The 26,380-nt window shown below is 47.7% G+C and overlaps 2 protein-coding genes across 2 annotated transcripts; one reads left to right on the top strand and one right to left on the bottom strand.

Moving 5' to 3' along the window:
- Positions 1 to 1,562: 1,562 nt before the first annotated feature.
- Positions 1,563 to 14,396, top strand: LOC107292551 (cytosolic iron-sulfur assembly component 3-like). The gene is made up of 11 exons (XM_015821649.1): positions 1,563 to 1,651; positions 2,092 to 2,184; positions 3,209 to 3,352; positions 4,287 to 4,416; positions 4,821 to 4,955; positions 6,992 to 7,110; positions 8,069 to 8,198; positions 9,434 to 9,506; positions 10,832 to 10,969; positions 12,482 to 12,639; positions 13,338 to 14,396. Exons 1-11 carry the CDS (start codon positions 1,580 to 1,582, stop codon positions 13,574 to 13,576), a joined length of 1,431 nt encoding a protein of 476 aa, XP_015677135.1. The 5' UTR covers positions 1,563 to 1,579; the 3' UTR covers positions 13,577 to 14,396.
- Positions 14,397 to 15,592: 1,196 nt separating this feature from the next.
- Positions 15,593 to 26,343, bottom strand: HAGHL (hydroxyacylglutathione hydrolase like). Its single transcript, XM_015821651.1, has 8 exons — positions 26,215 to 26,343; positions 22,777 to 22,841; positions 22,290 to 22,407; positions 20,654 to 20,762; positions 19,600 to 19,703; positions 17,884 to 17,985; positions 17,072 to 17,151; positions 15,593 to 15,792 (listed from the first exon to the last, which is right to left on the bottom strand). Exons 1-8 carry the CDS (start codon positions 26,317 to 26,319, stop codon positions 15,630 to 15,632), a joined length of 846 nt encoding a protein of 281 aa, XP_015677137.1. The 5' UTR covers positions 26,320 to 26,343; the 3' UTR covers positions 15,593 to 15,629.
- Between the last annotated feature and the right edge of the window lie 37 nt (positions 26,344 to 26,380).

The following is a 26,380-nucleotide window of genomic DNA, read 5'->3' as shown; positions in this document are numbered from 1 at the left end:
TGAGGAAGACGACGACGTTTTTGCTTCTTTTCCTAGAAGCTTCCTCCATTGTATTGGATGCTGCGGGAGAGAGAAGGTCAGTTATTGACAGTTGAGATTCGTTGGGGGTGGGGGAGGCAGAATGATAGGTTCTGACAGGATGGGGAGGGGGGAGGAATGGAAAGATTGTGCTTTCTATGCCGTCAACTGGTCTTAATACTCTCTGAGAGCCGTTGGGGCGACTTTTTTTTTTCTGGGACTCCTCAGGGACCCCTGAATCAGAGGAGGGGGGTCTTCTTGGAGCAGCCACGAGGACTGCACTGTAGACTGGGGGTCCCCATTTACTCAGCGACGGCTGAGGTCGTCTTGGGCGATCCCCCGGCCGGGGTCTCGGAGCCCAGTCCCGGGGCGGGCCGTCTTTGCCACCCTAAGAAAGTTCAGCTCAGCCCGCAGGACCCGACCGCGCTCGGCCCTCTCGGCGAAAGGCCCGCGGGCCTCCAACCGCCCCCCCGGGAGGAGAATGGGCGGAGCCTCGTGCGCCCGGCTCTTCTCCCTACGTAGGTTCCATCAAACCGCCCCCGTCGGGAGAATGGGCGGAGCCTCGTGCGCCCGGCTCTTCTCCCTACGTAGGTTTCATCAAACCGCCCCCGTCGGGCGAATGGGCGGAGCCTTGTGCGCCCGGCTCTTCTCCATACGTAGGTCTCTCGAACCGCCCCCCCGGGAGGAGAGTGGGCGGGGCCTCGGGCGCTCGGCTCTTCTCCCTACGTAGGTTTCATCAAACCGCCCCCGTCGGGAGAATGGGCGGAGCCTTGTGCGCCCGGCTCTTCTCACTACGTAGGTCTCTCGAACCGTCCCCCCGGGAGGAGAGTGGGCGGGGCCTCGGGCGCTCGGCTTTTCTCCCTACGTAGGTTCCATCAAACCGCCCCCGTCGGGCGAATGGGCGGAGCCTTGTGCGCCCGGCTCTTCTCCATACGTAGGTCTCTCGAACCGCCCCCCGAGGAGAGTGGGCGGTGCCTCGTGCGCCGGGCTCTTCTCCCTACGTAGGTTCCATCAAACCGCCCCCGTCGGGAGAATGGGCGGAGCCTTGTGCGCCCGGCTCTTCTCCATACGTCGGTCTCTCGAACCGCCCCCCCGGGAGGAGAGTGGGCGGGGCCTCGGGCGCCGGGCTCTTCTCCCTACGTAGGTTCCATCAAACCGCCCCCGTCGGGAGAATGGGCGGAGCCTTGTGCGCCCGGCTCTTCTCCATACGTAGGTCTCTCGAACCGCCCCCCCGGGAGGAGAGTGGGCGGGGCCTCGGGCGCTCGGCTCTTCTCCCTACGTAGGTCTCTCGAACCGCCCCCCCGGGAGGAGAGTGGGCGGAGCCTCGTGAGCCTCCCTACGTAGGTTCCCTCAAAAAACCGCCCCCCTCGGGAGGAGAGTGGGCGGAGCCTCGTGCGCCGGGCTCTTCTCCCTACGTCGGTCTCTCGAACCGCCCCTTCAGGCGGAGAGTGGGCGGAGCCTCGTGCGCCTGCTTCGCGGCGGCTTTTACGACAGGAGGGCCCGTGGCCTCGCCGCCTTTTGCGGAAGCGCGGCTCGCGCTTTACGGCAAGGCGGGCGCAAGATGGCGGTGGCGTCGCCTTTCAGCGGCGCTCTGCAGCTGACCGACCTGGACGATTTCATCGGGCCCTCGCAGGTAGGCGTCAGGCCGGGGTCGGCGTCGCTTGACCGAAGCGACGTTTGCAGGCCTTATCGGTAGCCCTGTCCTGGCAGAGGCCGAAGGGGACTGAGCCGGTCCGGAGGCCGGCTTGGCAGGAGCTGCCTTCTCCGCTTGCCTCAGCGTCGCTGTGCCACAAGCGCAGCCGTGAGGAGGGGCCTTCTATCGCCCTCACTGGGTTCGGGTTTCCCTCTCTAGGGGGAGAGGAAGCGGCCTTTGTTAAAGTGGCTTCGTTCGCTGCCAGTTGGGAAAGCGGGAGTCGGTTTAGGTCAGGGGTCTTCAAACTTGGCCCTTTGATGACTTGTGGACTTCAACTCCCAGAATTCCTTACTTCCACAGATTTTTACATTTATGTTTTGTTTTTGTTACAGATGTTTGTTGGCATGTTGGTTCATTTCATTGTTTGATTTCCCTTTCAGGAATGCATAAAGCCAATTAAGGTTGAGAAGTCTGGGAAAGTAGCAGCTAAGATCCGTATTGAAGATGATGGAAGTTATTTCCAAGTTGGCCAGGTAAAGTTTTTCTTTCCCCTGTTTGAGTGTATTTTGGAGACTATAGAACAAGCTTTTTTTCCAACATGTTTAACCGTGATTAGTAACTGTGCAACACAAACCAACTTTAACGTGACTTTTTGTTGGGCTGGAAATAGCTCTAGTTTGGAGGACTAGCAATTGATGTGGTTCATTTTTGTCATAATCAGAAACTTATCTTAGTTTTTGCTGTGAAACCCAAACTTTTGACAACAAATTAAGTGTTCTCAAGGGTATAGTCTAGCACAAATCTCTGTGGAACAGAGCAAAAGAAATCTGTAAGACCTCTAGTGTCTTTGATAGTAGGAACTCTGTAACAAAAGTGGGAAGTGAACAGGAGTACAGGTAGTCCTCCACTTATGACCACAGTTGACTCCAAAATTTCTGTTGCTAAGTGAGATATTTGTTAAGCGAGTTTGGCTTCATTTGACGACCTTTCTTGCCACTGTTGTTAAGTGAATCACTACAGTTATTAAATTAGCAGCACGGTTGTTAAGTGAATCTGGCTTCCCCCATTGACTTTGCTTGTCGGAAGGTTACAAAAGGGGATCATGTGATCCCGGGACACTGCCACCATCATAAATATGAGTCAGTTGCCAAGCGACTGAATTTCAATCATGGGGATGCCGCAACGGTCGTAAGTTTAAAAAACGATCGTACATCACTTTTTCAGCGCTGTTGTAACTTTGAACAGTCACTAAATGCACTGTTGTAAGTCGAGGACTACCTGTACCTGGAGTGTATATGTTTGTCAAAAAGGTCAAGATCAGGAGTCAGCTGGCTGAGGAATTCTGGGAGTTGAAGTCCCCAAGTCAGAAAAGGGCTAAGTTTGAAGGCCCCTGGTCAAGATGGTAGTCACAGCCACGCGGCGTGTAAAAAGAGTGGTGGGGCTTCGCTTGTGTGGTTGCAGCTCCCCTCCTGACTTTTTAACCTTCCCTGTGGATGCCCCTCGTAATTACTTTTTCCAGGGTGCTGACAGCAGCCCATTCGATGGCTTCCTTCCTAGGACGGCGGGTCCCAAAGACTGGAGAGGGCCAAGATTACCCTGAATGACTGCTTGGCCTGCAGCGGTTGCATCACCTCGGCGGAGAGTGTCCTAATCACTCAGCAGAGCCACGAAGAGCTCTGCAAAGTGCTGAACGCCAATAAGGTGTGTGACTTAGCATTTGAACAAGACGGACTAAATAGGGCGGAGGGAACAAATTAGAACCAAGAATCTAGCGATGAGGTCCTTGTGTTTAATTTTGAATCTTGCACTAAACAAGGAGCTGTACTTCGATGGCCTTCAACTTTCTCTTTTTCTATTACCGTTTTTAATCATTTTCTACATTCAGTATGGGCGGGGGGAGGAATAGAGCGAAAGGGGATGTGTTCATCAATTCACCAGGGGTCAACTTTTAATATTAATTTTAGCTCCTCTAATGAAGAGGTATATTTCATGTTTTGGTCACCACAATGTAAAAAAGATGTTGAGACTCTAGAAAGAGTACAGAGAAGAGCAATAAAGATGATCAGGGGACTGGAAGCTAAAACATAAGGAACGGCTGCTGGAATTGGGTATGTCCAGTTTAATGAAGAGAAGGACGAGGGGTGACATGATAGCAGTCTTCCAATATCTCAGGGGCTGCCCCAAAGAAGAGGGAGTCAAGCTATTTTCCAAAGCACCTGAAGGTAGGACAAGAAGCAACGGATGGAAACCTAGAACTAAGGAGAAACTTCCTAACAGTTAGAACAATTAACCAGTGGAACAACCTGCCTCCAGAAGCGGTGAATGCTCCAACACTGGAGGTTTTTAAGAAGAGACTGGACAGCCATTTGTCCGAAATGGTATAGGGTTTCCTGCCTGAGCAGGGAGTTGGACTCGATGACCTCCAAGGTCTTTCCCAACTCTATTATTATTATTATTATTATTATTATTATTATTATTATTATTATTATTATTATTATTATTATTATTATGTATTAAACATATAGAAATAGTTCGCTTGCCTTATGTTATACAAATATCAGTATGCTAGCTCAGTGCAGTTATGGGTGTTTTTTTTTCTTCCTTTGGTGTTTGTTTGTTTTTTTTTAACTAAAAGGCATCCAGTTCATCCAAGAAATTGGTGGTGGTGTCTGTATCTCCACAGTCCAGAGCTTCTTTAGCTGCGAGATTCGGAATGACTCCTTTAGATGCAGCTAAGAAGCTGACGGCCTTCTTTAAGAATTTAGGTGAGTAATTTTGATTTGAAAATGGTGCTAAGAGATTTGCATATAAAGACTGCGCTGTCCTCTCTCAGCCAGTTTGCTCCTTGAAATTCTCAAAAGGGATGCTGAGCAGTTAGAACAATTAACCAGTGGAACAACCTGCCTCCAGAAGCGGTGAATGCTCCAACACTGGAAGTTTTAAAGAAGAGTCTGAAATGGTATAGGGTTTCCTGCCTGAGCAAGGGGTTGGACTAGATGGCCTCCAAGGTCCCTTCCAACTTTATTATTGTTGTTGTTATTATTATCATCATCATCATCGATGGCTGCGGCCTCTTCCTTGCTGCAGCCGACTTGACCAAATGTCATCCTGAATTGCGCTTCCTTGTAGTATCTGTTCAACACTTCTTCTCTTCCTTCTCCTTTGTCAGGTGTGCATTTTGTCTTTGACACAACTTTCGCCAGGAACTTCAGTTTGCTGGAGAGCCAGTGGGAATTTATGCAGCGTTTCCAGAGACGAGCAGAAGATAAGAAGGCTTTGCCCATGTTAGCCGCTGCCTGCCCTGGTAAGTAAACATCACCTGGCACCAGAGGGGAGTGAAGATGGAAGCACGACTCTCCTTGATGTAATTATGTGCCCTAGATCTGACCACCATAATTGGCTACAAATCTAACACCGCATTTTAAGAAATTACAGGAAAATTTTAAAGAAATTCAAAGGTAAATTGTACAGTAGTAGCCAAAATTATGGAAACCTTTTGGGAAAAAGTGTACAGTAGAAATGCCACCTTTGGTTAAGTTTCCACCAATTTTTCTTCTAATTTCTTTATAACTGTAGCCTTGTTCACTATTACATCGCTTTCTGGGCAACTGGTCAACTCTTTGCACCATTACTTTAATTTTATTATGTTTTACAAGCTCACTAAATGAAAGAACACAAAAAAAACCCCAACCAACTTGATAGCGATTCCATAACACACTGACAAATGTCCTCCTCTCAGCTTCAATACATGACATCAGTAACTGAATCCTACTGTGATCTGATTGGCTCATTGCCAAAACAAGATGACACCTAATTGGCTCTCTAAACACTCATGCTCATTGGCTACAATCAGATGAAGGAAAGCTACCTGATACCAACCTAAGTAAGTTGTGCTTACTTTTTCTGGTTATTTGGCTATAACTTTTCATAGAATACAGTACATATAATTGAACAAACTATGTTGCATTACATTCTTGATTAAATTATCTTTCCATTGATATATAATTTTATGGTACTACTCCCAAAAAAAGTGGTGTTATTAGCCATCAAAAATACACTTTTCCCAAAAGGTTTTCACAATTTTGGCCACAACTGTAGGTAGTCCTTGTTTTATGATTAGTAAGTTTTAAATTTCAAAGTATGACAGCCTTGGAAAAATTCTTTATGGTCCGATAAAGCATTTCCGACTGTTGTAAAACATGCCTCCCTTCTCCAGTCACATGATTGGATTACAGGCGTTGGGCAACTGGCTCACATTTATGACTGATTGAAGCATCCTGTGGTCATTTGACTCTGATTTGCATTGTTTTCTAGCAGTTTCTGGTGTATTTTGCCAGTTTGCAAAAAAAAAATACCCATTCGGGAGAATGGATTCACTTATCAACTGCATGATTTGGACTTACAACCATGTGATTCACCAACAACCACTATAAAAATAATTAAAAAACCCAGGTCCAATCTCCTGAGTGCTATGACCACAATGACCTACTATTGAAATTCTATTCCCAATTGGGGCTGTAAGGGAGTGAAGCTATTCTCCAAAGCACCAGAGGGCAAGACAAGAAACAATGGTTGGAAACTAATCAAGAGAGAAGCAACCTAGAAATAAGGGAGTAACTTCCTAACAGTGAGGACAATTAACCAGTGGAACAGCTTGCCTCCAGAAATTGTGGGTGCTCCATCACTGGGGGCTTTTAAGAGACGATTGGACAGCCACTTGTCTGGAATGGTATAGGGTCACCTGCTTGAGCAGGGGGTTGGACAAGACCTCCAACGTCCCTTCCAACTCTGTTATTCAACTTGTAGGGCAAGCAGGACGATCGGGGAACTAGAATTCTTTAGAGGACTACCTGTATTTGCATTTTCAGAGCCAAGCAGGCAATTTTGAGACTTACATATGTCCTGCCTGATTCCCATACTCTGAGCGATGGTGTGTAAGGCATGGAAAACACAGGAGGCATAAAGCGCATCTGTTGGCAGCTTTTCCCATAATTGGCAATTCAGCCTGGGGGGGGGGGGAACAACCAAGAAGTGTTTCAAATCATGTAAAGGGATTGTGCCTTTGTGAGCTCACTGTGAAGGAGATTCAGAAATACCTTTTGCAATTACCACATTTCTTTATTTACCATAATCTGTGCAATTTCTTTTATCGTTTTGCCCAAACGTGTGGGCCTTGATCCATATTTAGGTGTCTGGTTATATTTAGTTTAAAGGGTGGGAAAAAGAACTCCTTGTGCAGCCCTTCTTAAGTTGGGTCGTGGCCCATCTTTGCATGTAGCTTTCATTGACCCAGAGATAGACAGCAGATTGGTTTAATTCTTTAAAACGTTTCTCTTTCAGGTTGGATCTGCTATGCTGAAAAAACCCATGGGAATTTTATCATCCCATACATCAGCACTACCAGATCACCTCAGCAGATCATGGGCTCCCTGATTAAGGACCGCTTTGCCAAACACCAGGTGTTGCTCAAACTTTTCTCACAGATGTAATAGGAAGTTTGGAAGCCACTGGAAGCAAAGGACAGACTGGGAATATGCTACGAATACCGTGTTTCCCCCAAAATAAGACCCAACCGGAAAACAAGCCCTAGCATGATTTTTCAGGACACTCGTAATATAAGCCCCACCCCAAAAATAAGCCCCATTTAAGATTGTCAGCCAGAGGGATGCATTTAATACCTTATTTCCCCAAATATAAATCCTAACCAGAAAATAAGCCCCAATGCATCTTTTGGAGCAAAAATTAATATAAGACCCGGTCTTAATTTTTTTTGGGGGGGGAAACACGGTATCTGCTATAGCTGTAGCTCAGAGCCTTTGCTCCCTCTGTAAAGAAAGTGTATGTGTGTGTGTGTGTTTTACCAAAGGGGCAGCCAACTCTTTCTTTCCTATGCATGGTTAGGATGCTGGGTTGGAGGTTAGCAAGTCCACGTTCAAGACCCAAGCGCTGCCACGGGGTGGGTGAGCTCCCGCCCTTTGCTCCAGCTCCTGAAAGGAGCTCCTAACTGGGCACCTCCTGGGTAATGGTGATGTCACCGGCTAATCCTTTCAACCCAGAAGCACCATGGGGCTTCTGTCATGAGTGCGATGCGATTTACCCATGATGTGACTGCCCCCAGTGGGGCACTTATATCAACTATTCTGTGTATGTTACTTTTCAGATGTATAACTATACAATTCCCAGAATCCCCTGGCCATCACTTGAAGAGCAGGAGAGGGGGAAGTGATATAAACGCTTTGGGGAAGGCAAAGGCTGAGCTCAGTGGTCAATTTCTAATTGCCCGACAGCTCAGGCCCCAGATTGGGATCTGGTCCTGTTCTTTGTGTTCTTTGCTATTCAGTTGCATCCGCTCTTGAGAAGTTAGGAGCCAAGGAGTCTTTTGGCAGTTTTTGCAATTTCGACACTCTTTTGTTCCAGTGCCTGACACCAGACCAAATCTATCACGTGACTGTGATGCCTTGCTATGACAAAAAGCTAGAAGCTTCCAGGCCAGATTTCTTCATTGAAAAGCACCAAACCCGTGAGGTTGACTGTGTGATTACAACAGGTAAAGATCTAAACCAGGGGTAGGCAACTTTGGCTCTTTTAGGACTCGTGGACTTCAACTCCCAGAATTCCTGAGCCAGCATGGGGGAACTATGGCCCCTTCATGACTCAGGGACTTCAACTCCCAGAATTCCTGAGCCAGCATGGGGAACTATGGCCCCCTCATGACTCGTGGACTTCAACTCCCAGAATTCCTGAGCCAGCATGGGGGAACTATGGCCCCTTCATGATTCGTGGACTTCAACTCCTAGAATTCCTGAGGCAGCCTGGCTCAGCTTGGAAACCTCTCCCTTTCCCCTCAGCATGGCTGGCTCAGGAATTCTGGGAGTTGAAGTCCACGAGTCATAAAAGAGCCATGGTTGCCTATCCCTGATCTAAACCATCTTTGAGAGGGAAGGGCCCTGCTTCTCCTTCATCAGCCCCTTCCTTGAGTTGAACCTGCTCTGACAGGAATCTTGATGGAGGCCGGGGCCTCATTTGTCATAAGGAGAAAGCTCCAAATAAGTAGTTCAGCCACGCAATTGGGGACAAAGAGACAGTGGAGATTATTCTCCTGGTGTATTTACGAGGGATGTGCAAAAATAACCTAAAATGGGAAACACTTCATTTTGAATTAGAGCTGGTTTTTCTTACATTTCTAGCTTTCTTGAACTCAAAATGAGACGGGGTTTCGTTGCTCCAAGCATGACAGATTTGGGACATGTTATACAATCCTAGTATTTACCATAAGAAGGAATGAGTTCTGTATTTTTATACCTTACCTGATCCCAGAGACCTAAGGCAGATCCAAGAAACATGATTCTTTCTGCCTCTGGCAAGCTTGCAATCTAAGTAATGGGTTGAACATAGTTTCAAGATAGTGACTGAAGGAGAGGATTGTATTCACCTGAGTAGCCACAGCAAACTCAGGGCAAGGAAATCAACCGGTTAAATACCTGACACTATTTTTTCCAGCCATAGCACTCCCTCCCAAATTTAATTCCTATCATTTGAGGGCACGGAGCATACATTTAACACTTTCTTTTTCAAAAACAGGCTCGTGCCTAGTAAGAAAAATAAACATAAATATTGGATTCCTTTGCTTTCATTTAACTTTCTTCTTAGAAGCTGCCCTTTGTCCGCCAGTTGAGGCTCACACGGGATTATCTTGGAATCCTTCTTGTCTTTGTTCTGAGCCAGGGCCTGGTCTCTTTGGTCTGCTTGTGTTCATTGTCACATCTCTTTGCTCTATTTCAGGAGAAGTCTTAAAGTTGCTGGACCAGGAAGGAGTATCCCTTCTTGAAGTGGATCCTATGCCTTTGGATAACATGTAAGAGCCCCCCCCCCCGAGAATCGGTTTACTTGCCAAGCTGCAGTCTGTTTTCTCCAGTTTCTTCTGCAACATATTCAGCTAAAGGAGAGCCTCCACGTCCAGGAGATGCCTCATGTGCCCTTCTTCTTGCCATTAAAGCTCACTAACAAATATATCCTAGAATAGATGATCTAACCAAGTGAGCTGGTTTTAGTTTTGTCCTGGCTGGACCCACTTTGATTTAGAGTTGCATGTTGTTTAAAGACCAGGTTAGGCTCAAGGAAAGTTGTTCAACTCAATTCAAGAGTGTGGCCAAAGTGATCTGTCCCAATTACAACTCACAGCATCTCCCACTAATGAGACTGTTATGGTTCCAACATATGAAACTCTTCAAAGAACTTCGAGGCAGATTCGAGCAGCAGCAACACATCGGCACATACATAGGCCAAGCCAAAATCTGACTTCCCCTCCCCTCAGCACATAGATCAAAGCACAATTCCCTCCTACAACTAACAGTCATAAATCACATTCCCCAATTAGTTTGAAATGCTGGCTTCCCCACCAGTTCTTCATCCCGCCATGCCTTATCATCTCTTATTACAAACGCCCTGAATTCACACACTATTACAATATTGTTATATCTAACTAACTCCCATCACATTCCTCCCCCTCCCCCAGTACCATCTAATTCTAAGAGTAAAGCATAAGAAAGAAAAAGGCTGCATCTCCATATATTGTCAAAGCAAGAACATCCAATGTTAGCAGCATTGAAAGAGACATGCTGGAGTTAAAAGATCAGCCAGATCGCAAAAGCGTTCAGGTTTACCTCCTGTCTAGTAATCAGCATTTCAACACGTCTGCTGCCATTGTAGGAGAGAGGGTAAGGGTGCTGTGCTGATACCCTCTCCTGTATCCTTACATTGGACTTTGGTTTTACTAAAACACTGCTGGGCATTTGGTGGTAGGTAACATTTAATGGCAACACCTAGTTAGCTTGGGATGCTGTTGAAAAGTTGAACAAGGATTGGACCGGGTTAGCACGTATATGGGAGCCTAGCAGGAAGGCCTTCAAAGGCTGGAGACTAAACTGAGAAGTGAATAAAAAATAATATCCTGAAAGAAGGCAGCAGAAATCAGTTCCCATTTTGTGTCCAAGAATATGTGAAGTCACTAGGGCCCCGTGGACGGTAGCCCTTAGCCAATCTTTGCTGGTCTTGGGAAAGCTAAGTCCATGATTGTTGGCTAGATAGGGAAATCAGAAAGTCAGAAACTACATGGATGTATTATCCATAGAGTCACCAGGAATTGAGCTTGACTTTGTGGCATTTCCCCCCCTGCTGTAGGTTTGGCAACCTTTTGGAAGAAGAGCTCTTCGGCCATTCTGGAGGCGGCTCTGGGGGGTACTTGGAGCACATATTCAAACATGCAGCAAAGGAGCTCTTTGGCATTCCAGTGAAGGAGCTTCGCTACAAGACCCTGAAGTAAGGAGTTCCTTCCTAGCCCTTTCGCCCCACCCTCCCCTTGCCTTCACCCTCCTTCTGTCTCTCTCCATTCCCAGAAGGGAGCAGGAAAGGGGCGTTCAGTCAGATCAATCATAGTCACACCCGGCCTTCGGATCTTCCTGTTCCAAATTTCAGGGCTAAAACTCACCTAGTACACTGATTTTTCTCTTCTTTTGAACCTTCGTGAAATAACTTGTGAGGTGTGCAGTTTGTCAAGATCGGGCTTTTTTTTACCTAGCGAGTCTATAACCTGAATAACGTCCAGGGGCTCTGCAGTTGTTGTTGTTGTTTTTTAATGACCCACCTCCCTCAAGTCTGGGAGGGAAATATTTGGCCTTCTCTCTATTATCAGTGCTCTTTCCATCACTGCCCGGCCCACGGGGGCTTTCACCCCCTCTGTATAAAGTACCTCTCCAGCCACAATCCCCCAAACAAAAGTCTGTTAACCCTTAAGATTGAATAGCTGCTGCCTGTAAGTGCTTGAATCTTGCTAGGGCAGTCCCAGATAAATGCCAGGAGTTGCTCAGTTATGCAAGTGGCAAGAAAGGCTTTTTTCTCCACCAGCCAGATTTTCCTATGGAGGATACCCCAAAGGTGGTATCTTCTTGGATGAGAAGCGAAATGTCTTCAAGGAAAATCAGCGATCTGGACGAGGGGATAGATGGGGAACTCATCAAATTTGCAGACGACACCAAGCTGGCAGGAATAGCCAACACTCCAGAAAACAGGCTTAGGATACAGGAGGATCTGGAGAGACTTGAACACTGGGTCCTATCTAACAAAATGAAATTCAATGGTGAAAAAAGTAAGGTTATACATTTAGGCAAGAAAAACCAAATGTACAGCTATAGTATAGGGGGTACCTTGCTCAATAATAGTAACTGTGAGAGAGATCTCGGAGTCTTAGTGGACAGTCACTTAAATAGGAGCCAGCCGTGTGCTGCAGCTGCCAAAAAAACCAACACAGTGCTGGGCTGCATTAACAGAGGGATAGAATCAAGATCACGTGAAGTATTAATACCACTTTACAAGGCCTTAGTAAGCTTAGTGGAATACGTTTGGAATACTGCATCCAGTTTTGGTCACCACGATGTAAAAAAGATGCTGAGACTCTAGAAAGAGTACAGAGAAGAGCAACAAAGATGATTAGGGGACTGGAGGCTAAAACATATAAGGAACGGTTGCTGGAATTGGGTATGTCTAGTTTAACGAAGAGAAGGACGAGGGGGGACATGATTGCAGTGTTCCAATATCTCAGGGGCTGCCCCAAAGAAGAGGGAGTCAAGCTATTCTCCAAAGCNTCTTCTTCTTCTTCTTCTGCCTTTTGAAGAAAAAAAAAACACCTTTGGGATAACCGTGACCTGGATGACTGAGAATCTTTATAGACTTTGGAGGATACATTAGCCCAACTTGCTTTCTCCTCATGAGCCCTGGAGGAAAAGCAACTACTTGTCTGTCATCCCCGATGCTCTTTCATGTTCCTCCATTCAGAAACAAGGATTTTCAAGAGGTGACGCTGGAGAAGGATGGCCAGACTCTCCTGCACTTTGCCCTGGCATATGGATTTCGGAACATCCAAAACTTCGTGCAGAAACTGAAACGTGGAAAGTTGCCCTACCACTACATCGAGGTGATGGCTTGTCCCTCAGGTGAGCATGGTGGCTGCAGGTTTGCTATGGCAGATGGCTGGAAGGGAAGAGACAGATGCCTGATATGGTGATTCTAGAGCTCTCTGGGACCATTTCAGGAATTCTTTTAAGAGAGTCAATGGTACCTTCATAGGTGCCATCATGGCCTGCAGCATTTCCCTCGTGTCATCCCTAAAACGATGCAAAACAAAATGCAGGCTACCCGTGTTTTGTTTCCAAGAATTCCTTTGGTTTACAAATAGGCCTTGGAAACTTACTTAGAAAATGAAATTGATGGACACTGGCAACTTAGGGCTTGGTAGATCACGGGTGTCAAACACGCGACTTCACGTGATGTGTCGCGATGTATTGCAACTTTTTTCCCATTGCCAGCAATGGGGTGGACGCGGTTTTGGCATGACGCATCCAGCACACAGGCCGGCAGTTTTGACACCCCTGGTTTAGATGGTTACCTCCCCATCAACCCAGATAAGTAGGGGTCGTAGGGAGCCTCCTGCATATCCACATTTTGTGAGGTAGTTTCCCCCCCCCCCGCCTCTTTTGCACTGTATACCTAGAACAGCTCCTTATTTCCAACTTAACGACACACTGCCAAAAATCCAACTTTCTCCAGCTCTCCCCTTGAGTTAGCAACCCCCAATTTAAGCCAAATGCGCCTTCGCTTTTCTTCCCTTCAGCTGTGAACCCTTATTTTCCAGGGTGCTTAAATGGAGGGGGACAGATCAGAGCAGAGGGAGAATCCAGCAAGGATCTGCTCCATCATGTGGAGAGACTGTATGAAATGGTCCAGCCAGAAGACCCTGAGATGAACAAAACCATCAGGGACCTCTATGAGCAGTGGCTCGGTGGTCCCACTTCCGAACAGGCTCAAACTCACCTCCATACACAATACCATGCTGTGGAGAAAGCCAGCACAGGCTTTAATATTAAGTGGTAAAATTTGCTCAGCTCGTGTCATCTAGTAGACCCTGTAGTGGTCTATGGCCTATTTGCAGTTGGGCCCCACACACACCCCACTCGACTCACACGAGCAGCAGGCATGCACATGTGTGTGCAGTACACAAACTGTGTGCCCATCGCTTAGGTGGCCCGGTTCCCCTTTCCTCTCCCCACTGGGCTGCCAAGTTGCAACGGTTGGAGACCGAGGATCTAATGGAACCCTTATTGCTGCCGATGAAGCTGAAAGTTTCGTTTTTAAGCAAATAGTCCTATCAAAGATTTATATTTGAATTTTTTAAAATGTTAAGGTGAAGAATTGGCTTCACAATAGACAACAGTGCTCTCCACTGGATTTCTCGTCTCACCAGATCTTTTGAGGCAGAAAATTGGACTGTTGTTAGTTTACTCTTTCTATAGCTTCACCACTTTTTTCCTACTCCCACAGAAAGGTAGAATTTATGAAAGGAGCTTTTCTGAATGATTGCACGGAAGCAAAATGAACCAGGTTAAATTTGGCATTTAGGGAGAAGGGACCAAAATAAAATTTTTAAAAAAATGTAAATGGTTTGGATGTCTATAGAGGAAAAATAATCCTGAAACTTTCCTCATAATGAATCTGGATCGCTGAGGCTGTTGAGTAGCAGGTCTCTCTCCGGTCATGTGGCACAAAGTGGAGCATTTGCAGACTACCCTGTCCAAGTCCACGTGCGATATAAGGGGAGCACAGAAACACAACTCCCACCCTGTGTATCGCAAAGGCTGTGTATATGAACGCTCACAACCATCAATAAAATAGAGATTGATCAGAGAACATAGAATCAGTTTCCGTGTTGTCTCATTTCTATAAGGGCTGCTCAAAACTTGCCTACCATGTGGGTGAGAGGCTTTTCTATCTGAAAGTACAGCTTTGCATCTGCCTGGGAGCTGGAGCAGCAGGCACAGCGTACTAGTTTTCCAAATATCTCAAGTGAGAAATATCTCAAGTGCAGTACAGTGGAATTGTTGCACTGTTTCAGCCTGCCCAAAACTTTAACTGGGGAGCAAACATCCTCAATGAAGGGAATTTTAGACCCTACAAGAACGAAAGGGAGAACAGGAAGACCTAAAAAGTTCTTCCATCTGAAAGTGAAGGCAATTCAGGTTTGCTGCTTTGGAGATGCATTGCGCAATCTGCTTTTATAGAATTCTCTTTTGACTTTTATCATTTTTACGCGCATTAGCATGCTTCCTCCCATTTTTAGATTGCTTACATTTGCCTTTGGAGATAAACCTGAATTAGCCCATTCTCATCTGTTAAGGAGAAAAAAAAAAGTACACACATTAAAATACTTTCTCATTTCTACAAAGTATTGAATTGATGCCCAGCGAGGGATTTGGGCTGCAGGATGTGCAGAAGGCAACCAAATCTGCCTTACTCAGCTGCTTAATTACAGCAGGGTTTTTCTTTCTAACTCAAAAGATTCCACCCCACCCCAGCTGGCTCATTTTGAGAAGGATGGTGCAGCTTCAGCCTGTCCTTTGAGCCTCATGCTCAAAGCTATCCTCAGCCACAGAAGGGAGTGAGAGGTCCTGGGGTCAGTCTCACCAACTGTCTCAATGATTCAGTCTCAATCATCGGACAGGGCTATGGAGGGGAAATTTGGAGGAACGAATGCTATGTATGCTTGCTTTGAGCACCTGAAGGAAAGGCTGGATTTAAACCCCAACAAAACAATTTTTTTTTAAAAAAAATTAATTAAAAGTGAGCAAATAGCTGTCATTCAATTCATAGTAAATTGGGAGGCAGGCAACAATTTACTTCCCTCCTCCGTTTTGCACGGCTCCGTGGCGCCTGCCTTCTGCACAGAATGAAGGAGTTACTTCGGCGCTCGTCGTCATATTTCTCAGCAAGAACTGGGAAGTCAAGGATGCCGCTTTCCTCCTCCGTGAAATGGGGGAAGGCAACTTTGCCTTGCCACAAGCCCCTGCGGCATTTGATTCTAAGGGCACGGGGAGGAGGGAGTCAGCCCTTCATCCACAGCACCTGTGTCCTCACCACGGCAGGAAGGGGTTCACTTTTGCAGGAGGGGGTCAAACAGCCCCCATTCAAATGCCAGCATAGCCTGAGGACTGAGCTGCTCTTTGGGTTTCCGGAAACTCTCTTTGGCCTTGCAGAGAGCCGCGAAGGCCTCGACGGGAGCCGACTTGCCCGTGAATTTCTGGACTGGTTCTTCCCTGGAACAGCAAAGGGCCCACTTAGCAAACCCGAGAGAGAGGTTTCCGCCAAAACTTCAGATGTTATCACACTACTACACAGATGTACAGGAGGGAGCAAGGAGCTGGAGGCCTTTTTGCAAACACCAACTGGCTCCCCAGCAGGGGTAGGAGGTGCCAGAATTGTCCTTAGAATCTGAATGCAACACCATCACCGTCTTGAATTATAATTGGTTTCGTGGTCTGTTTTGCAGAGCAGGGGTGTTTGTGGTGGCACAGTGGTTAGAATGCAGTATTGCAGGCTAACTCTGCTCACTGCCAGGAGTTCGATCCTGGCCCGCTCAAGATTGACTCAGCCTTCTGTCCTTCCGAGGTCGGTAAAATGAGGACCCAGATGGTTGGGGGCAATATGATGACTCTGTTAACCGCTTAGAGAGAGGGCTGCAAAGCACTATGAAGCGGTAGATAAGCGTGTGATTGAAGCCCTTTCCTTGTTTATGTTTAAATGCAAAAGGAGCAGGGCTTCAATCACATGATCAAGTCCAGAACTGTGGTCTCTCTGATGCTGTCGTTGCAAATATCCTGGAATAAACCACAAAGGCTGATTCTGGCATGAGGCTTTGCTGTAATGAGGTTAGTTTATCCTGCCTTAGCTCGATGAATAATCCAGCGAATGGCCAATGGCCAATCTCATTGCCTACCTATTCCCGATTGTCTTAGGTACTCAGCATCTTTTCTCGAGATTGTGCTCTAGCTGTGGAGTGTTTATGATCCCAGAGAAGATGCGTAAGATGAGCACCCTGTGGCTCCACTTTGTGCTTCTAAATCCAAGATGCTGCATATTCTAATTCAAGATGAAAGTAAGCCTTGGCTGGGTTTGCACCAAACAGTAAAACTGTCGTGAGAACCCAACTCTTTGGCATCTTGTTAGAACATGTTCCACCCTAATGAAATCTAAAGGGATAATTTCTGTTTGGCATACAGCGTATTGTGTGAACCCAGACAAAACAAGACCCTTAATAGCCTGAGGGACAGGATTCAGAAGTTGGATGATCTGGGGAAACCCAAGTTCAGATCCACTCCGGACGTGCTCTGCTTATCTCTGAAGTGCAGCAATACCCAGAAGCCCACTCTCAGCCATGAAAGTTGGGTTAGTCAGTCCCTTAGCCCACCAATCTGACGGGTGGCTGGGGTGAGTGGTGGGCGCTAAACACATGGCCCTGAGTTCCTGGAGGAAAGCTGGGACAGAAACCAAAGAAAAAAAAACGCCCCCCCCTCCACTAAAGAAAGGTGGGCTCACAAGATGCGAAGAAATGGGTTGTAGAGGAACTCCTCAGCCAAAGTAGAAGGCACCGTTGGGAGGTCTTCATCTTCTCGGAGCTGTGAAAGAATAAATCAATGATTTGATTTAATTCAGAATAGAGCTGGAAGGGACCTCAGAGGTCTTCTAGTCTAGTCCAACCCCTTGCACAAGAAGGAGACCCTATTACCATTCGAGACAAATGACTGTCCAGTCTCTTCTTAAAAGCCTCCAGTGATGGAGCCCCCACAACTTCTGGAGGCAAGCCGTTCCACTGGTTAATTGTTCTCACTGTGAGGAAGTTTCTCCTTAATTATTAAAAAAATAACGAGACCTTTTCCACATCCTAGTGGTTGACCCTGAGGATCAACAAAAGGCTTAGGAGATGAGTAGGCCCGCTCTTGCCCCTGACTGAGCAAACGGGGGTATTTCCAAATACTTTGTTTTTTTTTTAAAAAAAAATCTAAACAAAACAATGGAAGCATAAAAGGGGGGCTTTCAACCATCCAGAGTTGGGGGTTTTTTTTAACCACATACCCCCACAAACACCACTGCCAGCAATCAAAATTTGTATTCCATTGTTCAGTAGTTGAGAATGATGGCTTCTGCCACCAATGTTGGCTTATACCGGAAGCCATGATTTAAACAATCCAGAGTCCAGCAGGATATTTGAAGCAACCACTAAGCTAATTAGAGACTGAGGTTACTGGTCTATAATTCTGATTTTTTTTTAATAAAGGGTCAACTTTCCATCTTGTTCTCATTTCAGAAAGATGAAAAAGTGGGGGAACAGTATAAACAGAATCACTCACTTTAGCCCAAATGAGCTTTTCTTTCACAAATTCATTCTCTGGTTCCACCTTTAAGGCAAACTTCAAATTCTGGGTTGTGTACTCATGTCCACAGAAGATTTTCTGAAAAGGAATTTTTTTTTTCAGGCTACCACATTAGGAGTAATTCGCCGTGGAATCCCTTCCATTCCCCAAACCTCTTTGCTGTGATCGCCAAGGTCCCGGGTGACATTTGTCCAAAACTAGAAATGCGGTTTCTCACACTTTTGAGGAAGTGAAAACACAAAAAGACAAAAGCGATTCATACAATACGGCTAATTTTTTTAAAGTTAAGAACTGACCCTCTTCCAAGTTCTCCCTTTATCTGGGATGGGGCAATCAAAAAAAATATTATGTGATATTACCCACCATTTATTGGGGATGTTTTAATTTGTATTCTTGTCCTCTAGGGTTGTTTTGACAACTATCCGCTTCACCTTCTCCAGAGCCGCAGATGGCTCTTTGAGCCTTCTCCTGCGACTCCCAGCCTCCTCCGCCATTTGCAGAGAGAGAGACAGAGACAGAGACAGAGAGAGGCACTTGCGCTTCCCTTCCCTTCCCTTCTCTCTCTCTCTCTCTCTCTCTCTCTCTCTCTGTGTGTGTGTGTGTAAAAAAGAGAGTGGCCTCACACTGTTCTCGGACAAGCTTATTGGGCGGGGCTCCTGCCTTTGCTGCGTCTCAGCAGGAAGCAGCAACTCTCTCTGTCTCTGTCTGTCTCTCTGTCTCTCTCTCTCTCACACACAGACACACACACACACTGAGTGGGGGAAGAGGACTGGCAGACCATAGGGCAGGAGAGAGCCAGCCCAATAAAAATGTGTGTCAGCTTGTCGGAGAACAGCATGAAGCCAGCTTGCCAGGTGAGCAGAAGATCGGAGAGAAGGAGAGGGGGGAGAGAGAGAGAGGGAGGGAGACAAAGAGAGGGAGAGAGAGGGAGGGAGGCAGAGAGAGAGGGAGGGATGGAGGGAGAGAACTCTATTTCTTTTTAATTAAACTCTTCAATCAAGCTCCTGCTCCTTGCGTGTGTGCGTGCAGGTTTTGCGGCCCCCAGTGTTTTCTTTTCTCTGGGAAACAGGTCCAAGTGGCTCTTTTGAGTGTTTAAGGTTGCCGACCCCTGGCCTAAACCCTCTATGCTCCTCTATCCCCACTGCTGGCCCTCAAGTGGGAATGTCTATGGAGATTCCCAGTCATCCAGATCATGGTTGTCCCAAAGGTGCTTTTTCAGGAGGCAACTGGACCTCCTTGTTTTTCTTTGAAGACATTTCTGAACCATTTGCATTTCAGTTTGAGATGCAGACCACACAGACTCATCCCCAACAGCCTGCGCCTGTCTTCAACAGTGAAGGGACCCAGGGCAGAAAACATCCAGCAGCCAAGAAGGCTCCACACCCATTTGCACCGCTCAGGTGACCCTGAGGACACAGGTCAACCTCCAAGTGGCCTCAACGACTCTCTAAAAGAATGCAAATGACCAGCGGTCTGCAAGGAGTATAAATCCTTCCCTTCCCCACCATCCAGTCAGAGCTGAAGAAGCTTCTTGGATGAGAAGCGAAACATCTTCAAAGAAAAACAAGAAAGTCCAGATGCCTCGTGAAAAAGCACCTTGGGGACCTCAAGTGGGAACCACAAGAAGGCAGGGCTCTTTCCTCAGATTTGGGACCTGGCACATCAGCGGCGTCAGAAGCCACTCAAACTTACAGTCTCCTTTGGCAACCCGCCCAGGACCTCCGTCAGGCTCTTGTACAGCTGTTCAGCTGGGCATTCCAGGAGTCTCCCACAACCACCGACAAATAAGGTGTCGCCTAAGAACAAAGGGATAATGTACAATCAAGCCAGAACACACACCTCCCAATTCCCTCCCCCCAACAACTCAGTCACTTGGCAGATTGTTACCCAAGAAGCATCAGCACGGTAATGAAAACACCCTCCCAGCAACCGAGTGTCATATTGCATTCTATTACAACAGACTATTGAAAGTTACAACGGCACTGAAAAAGGTGACTTATGACCCTTTTTCACACATATGACCGTTGCAGCATCCCCAGGGTCACGTGATTTACATTCAAATGCCTGGTAACCGACGCATATTTATGACAGTTGCAGTGTCTTGGGGTCACTTGGGGTCTTTTGCTACCTTCTGACAAGCAAAGTCAGCGGGGAAACCCGATTCACTTAACAACCGTGTTATTAATTTAACAACTGCAGTGATTCACTTAACAAATGTGGCGAGAAAAGTAAAATGGGGCAAAATGTAAACACATTTTTCACTTAGCAACAGAATTTTTGGGCTCCGTTGTGTTCGTACGTTGAGGACTGCCTGTATTTACTTGTTCGTCCAATTTATATCCCGCCTTTTCAACAATGATCAATCAGGCCAGTTTTGTGCAAAGTACATGCTTTACTGATAAGCAATGGTTCTTTTCCTTGACACTTACACTGTTGCTTTCAGTTAAGGATGCTGGGAAATAGGCGATGCAAAGAAGCACAAAAGGGCTGGAACTATTCACACAACATGCTGCTTACATCATTTATATACCCAGCAGATGCATTCTGCTAAACTTGGTCACCTAATCTTGTTGACATAATTTGGGCATCTTGCTGTGCTGCATGTACCCTATTGTGTGAACCTAGAAAGCGAGTTAACCCCAAAGCTGCTTCAACAGCTTTGTGCGTATGAGCAATTTCCCCGTTTCCTAGGCTCCAGCATGTCATCAACCGGGACCATAACTGCCATTCATTTCTCAGGACCGACCTGTGAAAGCTGCAGGAGCATTCAGAGAATCGTTTTCCCACATGAAGTAGCAGACGTGTCCGGCGGTGTGGCCTGGCGTGAGAAGGCACCGCACATTGATGCTGCCAAACTGTCCAAAAGAAAGAGTTTCTATGTCAAATCCCAAGACAGCTGCCAACCATGCTTGAAAAATTTCCAACTCCCGTACACTTGCTGAGTTCCCACAACATTCCAGGCTAGGCCAAAATAGGCTGGGTTCCTTCGTGGTTCTGTGCACGATGGGAAGGCAGCCTTTGCCTTAGCGAGTGGTGTGACCAAATCGATCCCGGGAAAGCATCAGTTCAATAGTGGCAAATATCTGTAGCTCAGGTGTCGGATGAGGGCGAAGGTCCATTCTCCAAGCTTGTGGGTTTGTTTCTGAACGTTTCACCACCAGGCTGGGTAACATCTTCAGCAGAATTTAGGGGTTGTCAGTGTCAATGTGCTGGAGAAGACTCCTGCGAGTCCCCTGGACTGTAAGGCGATCAAACCGGTCAGTCCTAGAGGAGATCAACCCTGACTGCTGCTCTTTAGAAGGCCAGATCCTGAAGTTGAAAGTCAAGTACTTTGGCCACCAAATGAGAAGGAAGGACTCACTGGAGAAGAGCCTAATGCTGGTAAAGATGGAGGGCAAGAGAAGAAGGGGACGACAGAGAAGGAGGTGGTTGGATGGAGTCACTGAAGCAAGAGGCGTGAGCTTCAATGGACTCCAGAAGATGGTAGAGGATAGGAAGGCCTGGAGGAACATTGTCCATGGGTTGCAATGGGTCGGACACGACTTCACAACTAACAACAACAATGTCAGTGTTCTTCTGATTATAAGGGCTTTGTGTAGTCAGTTGGTTTTGTGATGGGGAGGTCACCTCCCAATGATCCATACCTGACGTGACCTCCCCATCACAAGGATCTACTGATCACACGAAGTTCTTATAAGCAGAAGAACATGGATACTGACATCTCCTAAATTCGCTGAAGATATTACCTAGACTGGTAACAAAACATTCGGAAACCAACCCACGAGCTCGGAGAACGACCCTCCACCCTCAAACGTCAATTCCTCCAAGGTGACGGTGGAGGAAAACACTCTGCGGAGAAGTCAAGTCACAAAGAAAGCCAAGCAGCCGCCAGCAGCACAACAGGCTGAGCATGGACCAGCTGTCACAAAGGGCAGGCAAAAGGTAGACAGGAAAAGGCCAGGAGGTTGCAAACTTCAACTGCACTCTACATGCCTACCCCTGCCAATTGCTGAAGAGAGTCAACAGAGAGTGAGCCGCAGGGGTAGGCAACCTCGGCTCTTTTATGACTCATGGACTTCAACTCCCAGAATTCCTGAGTCAGCATAGCTGACTCAGGAATTCTGGGAGTTGAAGTCCATGAGTCATAAAAGAGCCGAGGTTGCCTACCCCTGCGCTAACCCTAACGCATGAAGGAAAGTGCAAACAGTGTGAATTGCATCATCTGGGCACGCGCTGGGGGGAAAGAAGAAATCAATTTGTGTCATGGGTGCAATGGTGTCACATACGAATGAAATCCCTGTGGGTAGTTTTGGACTTCTCTGTAATTCAGTCATACTATGATACCCCAATAATACTGCAGGAGTGGTCCATTCCACGCTTACCTTTAATTCCTCCTCATGAGTCACCTGGTGTGTCAGAGCTCCCACCCGTGCGTCCCCACCATATACCTCCAGGCCGGGGTAAACTTTGGCCAGTTCTTCATTGTCTCTTGCATGGTCCCTTGGGAAAGGGGAGGAAGAGGAAATAGTTTTTCTCTCCAAATGTCCAGCTTGGAGGAGAGACACGAGGCTTGTCAAAGAGAAAGCACAACTCTTCTAGTTTTTCAAAAGGTTTCCACCCCATTGGCAGGCAGAGAAGCTCTTTGATTTCTTTTGTCCCCAGTTTTAACAAATTTAAAAATTATTCTTCAATAATTTCTCCAGAATTGAGCTACCTCTTAACTACTGAAAAATTCCTCCCCTTGGATTTGTAGAGGGGCTGTTTCGTTTGTACCCCATGAATTCAGCCCACCTTGAATCTGAAGAGGGAGGAAGGCTGTGGTTCTCTTCTCCCAAACAACCAGGGCAAGAGCCACGCAAACACACTTACCAGTGGTAATGGGTAGTCAGAATGGCTTTTAGAATAACGTCCTCTCTTTGGATGATCTCCAGGAGCTAGGGGGAAAAAAAACACACAGAAAGAGCATAGTGCACCTAGATTTATTCCAAAAGATGTTTTTTTTTTAAGTCCTTCAATTTGTATTCATGGGCTGTAGTGGCGCAATAATGAGAAGGCAGTATTGCAGGCCGATTCTGCCGACCGCCAGCAGTCCGATCCTGATGGGGCTCAAGGTTGACTCAGCCTTCCATCCTTCTGAGGCTGGTTAAATGAGGACCCAGATTGTTGGGGGACATGTGCCCACTCTGTAAACCGCCTAGAGTTTTGAAAAGCACTATGGGGCGGTATACAAAGTCTAAGTGCTGTTGCTATTTCAAATGTCTTTCCCCAAGAATCAAAGGAAACTCACTCAGGGACTTGTTGATCCGAAGACTTCCAATAGCTGAAAATCAGTTAATAATTAATTTCTGAAAGCAATTGGGAAAGGAAGGGGTCTTCAAACTTGTGCCTTTTATGACTTGTGGACTTCAACTCCCAGAATTCCTCAGCCAGCGTTGCTGGCTGAGGAATTCTGGGAGTTGAAGTCCACAAGTCATAAAAGGCACAAGTTTGAAGACCCCTGTCCTAGAGTCTAAACTCGCCGGAAACCACTCTCTTATGGTCTCCTTGCTAGGAGCAACTGAATAGAGCATTTGTGAGAAATCTCAAATCGTCTCAAATCGCATTACAAACAGACAGCCTAATCATCGTCTCTTCTTTTTTTTCTGCAGTCATTGGCTACACCTTCAGTATGCCATTTCTTCTACAGAGGCCCCTCAGCAAGGTACACATCTTGTTAGGCCAGTGGTTCTCAACCTTTTTAATGCCGCGACCCCAACCGGTCGTAAGTCGAGGACTAAACCGGTCGTAAGTCGAGGACTAAACCGGTCGTAAGTCGAGGACTACCCAACCGGTCGTAAGTCGAGGACTTTCCCTGCCCGGGAGCGCCGCACATGCGTGGTTCCGCCCCCTGCGCCGGCCGAGGCGTACCTGGCAAGCGGCAGAGATGGAGCAGGCCGACCACCAGCTGGCCCAGCCCAAGGGAGGTAAGGCCCCCGCCGGAAAAGGGGAAAAAATGGCGGACAAAAAAATGGCGGACAAAAAAAATGGCGGACAGCCTTGCTTGGCGACCCCCATGAAATGGTCGATCAACCCCAAATGGGGTCCCGACCCACAGGTTGAGAACCACTGTGTTAGGATCTCCTGCAGCTTCTGCCCAGGACAGCCAGAGAGTGAGGTAGAGTGGTGAAAATGCTGGACTAAGAGTAGGCAGGCCAATATTCAAGTCCATGAGTTATTCACCTTATCTTATCTTACCTTACCTTAACCTAGCCCATTGTGATTCTGCATATTCAGGCCTTGAGTAACTTCCTCTTCAATTCATGAGGGAAGGGGTTGTATTAAAAAGTGAAGATGCATCACTTGTCCCAAAGGTGCTTTTTCAGAAGGCAACTGGACTTTCCTTGTTTTTTCCTTGAAGACGTTTCACTTCTCATCCAAGAAGCTTCTTCACTTCTGACTGAATGGTGGAGGATGGAAGGATTTACTGTATATTCCTTGCAGTCATCTGGTCGTTAGTGCTCTGTCTGAGAGTCATTGAGGCCACTTGGAGGCTTATCTGTGCCTTCAGGGTCACCTGAATAGTGCAAATGGGTGTGCAGCCTTCTTGGAGCTGCTGAAATGGATGGTGTTGTAAACAGGGGATAGTTGATGTTGTATCCCTCCCCCTCGGTTGAGAGAAGGCTGTTCAATTTTCATGTAGGTGGCCTCTTCGGTCCCTCTTTCAAACCAGCGGCCCTCTCTGTCCAAAATGTGAACTTTGCTGTCTTTACAAAAGTGGCCTTTGTCTTGCAAAGGAAAAACAAAGGAAGTCCAGTTGCCTTTTTAAAAAGCACCTTTGGGGCAACCGTGATCTGGATTGGCTGAGAATCTCCACAGTCAAGCATCCCTTGCAAAAGGGACAGAGCTTTGATCATGCAGTTGGGCCTGCCTGACTTTGCCCACTCCCACCTCCACCCCCCTGCCCCAATCTGGAACTCCCATCCCCACCTTCAACCGGCCTAGCTCGGTGATTAGGTGTGTGATATGCTTAACTGCGGTTCTTTGTAGACTCAATCCAAACGGGCTGGGTCGTGTGCAACAGGCTATGGTTTAATCACGCGGACTAAGAAGTTAGCCTAAGACAGTGACGGCGAACCTTTTAGAGACCGAGTGCCCAAACTGCAACCCAAAACCCACTTATTTATTGCCGGGTGCCAGGTGGGCGTGGCCCACTGGGTGGGCGTGGCTGTGGTGGTCATGGCAGGTTGGGTGGGTGTGGCCAAAGTGGGCGTGGTCACCTCGATGTTGTTCATGGGGAGGGACCCCTGTGGAGGCCGGGCAGGGTTGGGGGAGATCCAGGGGGTCTCTGGAAGGTGGGGCGGTGGGCAGAAGGCTCGTCCTGCAGGGTGAGGCGAGGCAAGGCAGGGCGGGGGTGCCATTGTCGTAGGCCAGTGGTTCTCAACCTGTGGGTCGGGACCCCATTTGGGGTCGATTGACCATTTCACGGGGGTCGCCAAGCAAGGCTGTCCGCCATTTTTTTTGTCCGCCATTTTTTTCCCCCTTTTCCGGCGGGTGCCTTACCTCCCTTGGGCTGGGCCAGCTGGTGGTCGGCCTGCTCCGTCTCTGCCGCTTGCCAGCTACGCCTCGGCCAGCGCAGGGGGCGAAACCACGCATGCGCGGCGCTCCCGGGCAGGGAAAGTCCTCGACTTACAACCGGTTGGGTAGTCCTCGACTTACGACCGGTTTAGTCCTCAACTTACGACCGGTTTAGTCCTCGACTTACGACCGGTTTAGTCCTCGACTTACGACCGGTTGGGGTCGCGGCATTAAAAAGGTTGAGAACCACTGTCGTAGGACAAAGCGAGGCAGGGGCGCAAGGGGGCCGACAGTGTCCGTCAGCAGCCACAGCCTGCTGGCCCCTCGACCGGTGCACTCTGGGGCTCCGCAGCCCAGCCCGCTGCCAGCAGTTCAGAGAAGCCGCCTCTGAGCTGGACGGCTGGCCGACAGCTGAGGCGGCGATGCAGTGGGTCGTGCCCGCGAAAAGGAGAGCATGCGAGGCCAGGAGGGATGGGATGGCAGGGAGGGAGGGAAACCAGCCGTGCTGGGATGTATCCGGCCACCTGGGACCTCAGCAAGTTAGCGGGTGGCTGGTTGAAGAGGAACGGTTGCCATCTCCGGGGCATGGCGCGCATGCCCACAGAGAGGGCTCTGGGTGCCACCTATGGCACGCGCGCCATAGATTCGCCACCACTGCCCTAAGGGCTTTGAGAGCTGCTGCAAAGGAAACCAACCCCTACCGCCGGCCCCTATTTTATCATTTCTTCCAAGCCTCTTTCTGACCCCATTTACCCGCTTGGAAACAGCAGCATCCACTGCAACGGCCTGTCGGGTGGTTTCTTCGATGATCAGGTACATGTAATTGTCTTCCAAAATTGAAATCACTTTGACCTTCATGCTCCAGAGATTCAAGGGTCATGGAAGCAAACTGCCCAAAGGAAAACCACATTCATTAAAA

This window comes from Protobothrops mucrosquamatus, unplaced genomic scaffold, assembly GCF_001527695.2.
Source record: "Protobothrops mucrosquamatus isolate PMUCROS unplaced genomic scaffold, P.Mucros_1.0 scaffold1377, whole genome shotgun sequence".
Lineage (NCBI taxonomy): Eukaryota > Metazoa > Chordata > Lepidosauria > Squamata > Viperidae > Protobothrops > Protobothrops mucrosquamatus.
The sequence above is the reverse complement of the archived record's forward strand: the minus strand, read 5'-3'. Positions and strand labels throughout refer to the sequence as shown.

What these genes read in the sequence shown, in the direction of transcription:
- LOC107292551 (XM_015821649.1), top strand. Translation starts at nt 1,580, where the DNA reads ATGGCGGTGGCGTCGCCTTTCAGCGGCGCTCTGCAGCTGACCGACCTG. An exon ending in GTTATTTCCAAGTTGGCCAG is followed by an intron (nt 2,185 to 3,208) that starts GTAAAGTTTTTC and finishes CTTCCTTCCTAG; the next exon opens with GACGGCGGGTCCCAAAGACT. An exon ending in GGCCTTCTTTAAGAATTTAG is followed by an intron (nt 4,417 to 4,820) that starts GTGAGTAATTTT and finishes CTCCTTTGTCAG; the next exon opens with GTGTGCATTTTGTCTTTGAC.
- HAGHL (XM_015821651.1), bottom strand. Translation starts at nt 26,319, where the DNA reads ATGAAGGTCAAAGTGATTTCAATTTTGGAAGACAATTACATGTACCTG. An exon ending in CTGACTACCCATTACCACTG is followed by an intron (nt 22,408 to 22,776) that starts GTAAGTGTGTTT and finishes CCCTTTCCCAAG; the next exon opens with GGACCATGCAAGAGACAATG. An exon ending in CTCATGAGGAGGAATTAAAG is followed by an intron (nt 20,763 to 22,289) that starts GTAAGCGTGGAA and finishes TCTTTTGGACAG; the next exon opens with TTTGGCAGCATCAATGTGCG.